Source organism: Acanthisitta chloris, unplaced genomic scaffold (genome assembly GCF_000695815.1).
Source record: "Acanthisitta chloris isolate BGI_N310 unplaced genomic scaffold, ASM69581v1 scaffold44702, whole genome shotgun sequence".
NCBI classification, from domain to species: domain Eukaryota; kingdom Metazoa; phylum Chordata; class Aves; order Passeriformes; family Acanthisittidae; genus Acanthisitta; species Acanthisitta chloris.
In genome coordinates, this window is record NW_008662964.1 from 16,487 (window position 1) to 20,057 (window position 3,571).

Below are 3,571 nucleotides of genomic sequence, written 5' to 3' on the forward strand. Positions count from 1 at the left end.
TGTTTGTACCATAGACAAAAACATTCACCTAGCTGGTAGTCTCTTAATACATTTCATACTTGAACATATACAAGAAAGAGGAAAAAACATACCAAATGGATCAGAAGTGATCAGTGCTTAAAGTAAATATAAGAGTCACAGTGGCAAGAATCCACAGTATCAATACATACAAACAAAGCTGTGATGGTGTTTCTCAGGGGGTAGAATCTGCCTGCATATTAATACAGAATTATACAAAATCTAGCAGGGATATTGGAACAATGAGAAGCTAAATTTTCACAATAACTTAAGATCTGTGAGCGAGTCTGCATTGAAGATATTCCACATTTTAAAAAGTGCCATCTCTGTTTGTGTCCTCCTCCCTCGCAAAGGAGGGGCGATGAATCCACATGAGCGGTTATCAGATAAGTTCAACTGCTTAAGACGACAAATATCTGGCCAGGTCCAGTGTATTCTTTAAAGAATGGCAAATTATGACCTCAGTAACTATGTCTGTGCAAAATATGCCTCTTTCCTCTTAAAGAAACCAGTGTCTGTAACTCATTTAGAAAAGTTTTGACACATACTTATGTCCTTCTCAGAACAAGTAAGACATGAACTATTGAATCCCCCCAAAACAAGGAATCTGATGAAGCAGAGAAAGTTCTGGCCTTCCATATCCATGTGTGGACCATTAAAAATCAGAACACCTCCTTGGTAGCCCTGCTGGGCTGGAGATCAAACTATTGCTTGGAAATACCATAAACACCCTAGTAATAAAACTCCAACATTCATAGTAAAATGGTAGCAGTGTTTACCCTTTGAAACCACATTTAGTTTGCATTCCTCATCCTCCTGTACAAGATTCATTATTTATAGTAAAAAGTCATCAGCTGTTGCCTTGACCATCTTCTTTTATCCATTCTTATGCGGAGTACCTCAAATTGCATTCCCATTTTACACTGCCCTGTGACCTTTGGAGTATTACAGGAGATCCAGCGCTCAGAAGGAGAAGATGCAAGAGAAGACGTTGATCTCTGGCAATTTTTAAAAAAAAGAACAACAGCCACAAAAAAATCAAAGCAAAAACTAAAAACAAATGAAAAACCCCACCGCAATCAAAAAAATTCCCATGATTCTCCTTGAAAGTCAGCCCCTGTACGACGTACCCTCTTCTGCATTGTAGCAATAGTCTTAAGTCATAAATTAATTAGTCTTCCATCAAATAACTTAAAAAAAAGAAGGAATTGTAGCAGACCAGTTTTACCTGGCTCAATGCCAGTTAGCAGCCAGTTCATCTTGAGTCCCAGTCACACTGTTCAAAAACTGAGCTAGGAAATCACATGAACGTTGGAAAAAAAAACAACTCTTCACATCGATGCAGGATTGTTCCAGGTTCTGGGAGTCAGGGAGAGGGCAAACCTAGATGAGACCTATGAAAAGTGACCAGGATATCCATCACGACTTGGAGGTGCACCGCGTTCAGGAGACGCCAGCCGTGGTTGTATTGCACAGGTAAGGAGGAAGCTCCTCCCAACAGTCTGACACCTGCGTTAGTGATCTCTGCACATCGGCAAGTTCACGAAAGTGAAAACATTGAATTCTGTCATGATGGAGAAACACAGGAAGATGCCGTAAAGGGAAAGGCACACACACCCTAGCTTCTTATCCAGTTTCCATTTGTTCATGTGGACACCAAAAACCTACAATAAACACAGAGTAAGCCACCACAGCAGGAACATTTTGAATAAAGTGGTAAATCCCTTCCTCAGCTTCAGGAGCAAGAAGAGGGCTGTCCCCTTACTGGTGGTGATCAGCTGGAAGCAACCATAAAGCAAGTACTGCAGCAAGTGAGCTGAACACTGCAGCTGAAATAAATCAGAGCAGCAGTCATGTAAGCCACCCTGACTCACATCACCTCACCTTATGTTTCTGCAATGAACAGTCCTATTTAATTCAATCAGAAACTTATTTAAAGGCCAGATTCCTTTTTCTTCACTCAAAATGTTTCATGTGCTCCTCTGCATCTCAGTCTAGAGCCAGACAGTCTAAGGCTGTGCTTCACTTTGCATAGTTTGCTCCCACCAAAGATTAAAGTCTTGTGTACATGGGAACTGTGTTGGTGTGCAACCACAGGACTGCCCTCTAAAGCAGCTGGTCTGGAGACTTGGAAGATGACACATCTCATTCCTCTTCTCTCTGTAATTTCTGGGAATGGTCAGGGAACATGGAGCACTGATTTCAATAGAAACACTGTCATGTCCAGGAACTACTTTATCTGGATTTCAAAAGAATCCTACAGAGGGCCAAGCAACCTGTACATCGTTTTGTCTACCTGTCCTGTGGGAGAATGGATCTCATCATGCATCACTGCTTCAGCTCTAGCATGAAAATAACTACTAATGGATCACCCAGGCTCCTCCCATGAAAAATGTACAAATAGGAGGGCTGTCCTGTGACAGGGACAGCTGCTGCAAAGTGCGGGTCATGGGAAGCTTACAATAGCAGTGACCACTCCTATACCTTAACAACTGCTGTTTCAGCTGGAGGTGAGCAAGGAACAGAAAGAAAATGTCTATAAAAAACACTCTTTTAGCAATGAAGAACAGAAGACTATATACATACTGTGACAAAAACAGATGCCAGCAGGAGGCCAACAGAATAGATAAGTCCTCTGCTGTTTAACCGAATCTGAAAAAGAAGGAAGTTTATAAAACCATCTCACAATGTCAAGCAATGATATTTCTCTCTGCTGATATTTTCATAATCCTAAACTGCTGAGTTGCTAAACACTGGCTTGCAAGCTGTAAATGCCAAGTCAGACCATTACATCACAGATTATTTTGCCTACTCCCTATTTCGCCAAAGAAGGAGTGTTATTAGAGGAGTGTCCTTAGGAGCCAACAACATTTCAAAGTGTTCCACTCCCACATGGGCTTTACCATCCCTTATACTGTTTTATCATGACATTTTCTTTTTGGCAATTGGTCTGTGTGAGTACTGTAAGAACAAACAGGGAAAGGAAATTTGCATTTAGTCACCAATTAATGCTTCACAGTGGGGGAAAATAAACAAGGACACACACAAGCACCTAATTAATTTCTTCCCTACTTTTATTCATCTTGCAAAAGGAAACATGTCATTAATTTCACAACCTGAGCCCCAGCTTCTGAAAAACTGTCTGTATCAATGCCTATCACAGGCTCTGACGTAGCTGTCTCTATGGCAGAGCCACGATTACACCCACTGTGCAAGACAAGAACTGAGACACAGGTTGCAAAGCTGTGGAGCTATTTAACTGCCATTTTTAGTGGCTTTAAGTCTAACCAAAGGCACTCACCTGCATCTTTAAGGCCTAAATACTTTTAAAAACATGATTTTATGAGACATAAGTCTAAAGCTACACAGGAAGGCTACAGGGAGTAAAACCACCTCTTTGATCCTGTTCCTCAGCTAGGACCACACTTGTCCTCAGTTTCCCTTTTCTTGGGGAACTTAATCGTTGTCCTCTTGCGCATTTTTATATGACCTCCTCAAACCGCATCACCTGCAGCATCATCAGGAGAGCACTCAGGCGGACTCTCTCAAGCCA

The 3,571-nt window shown here is 41.5% G+C and overlaps 1 protein-coding gene across 1 annotated transcript in view; it reads right to left on the minus strand.

Annotated features, from left to right (window-relative positions):
• Positions 1–1,532: 1,532 nt before the first annotated feature.
• SLC24A3 (solute carrier family 24 (sodium/potassium/calcium exchanger), member 3) overlaps positions 1,533–3,571 on the minus strand; it is a gene marked incomplete at its 5' end in the record, with an annotated part of 20,503 nt that continues 18,464 nt past the window's right edge. Inside the window, 2 exons of the mRNA XM_009070792.1 lie at positions 1,533–1,682; positions 2,605–2,670. Of these exons, the coding sequence (XP_009069040.1) occupies positions 1,533–1,682; positions 2,605–2,670 (216 nt within the window). The remainder of the gene's footprint in view (positions 1,683–2,604; positions 2,671–3,571) is intronic.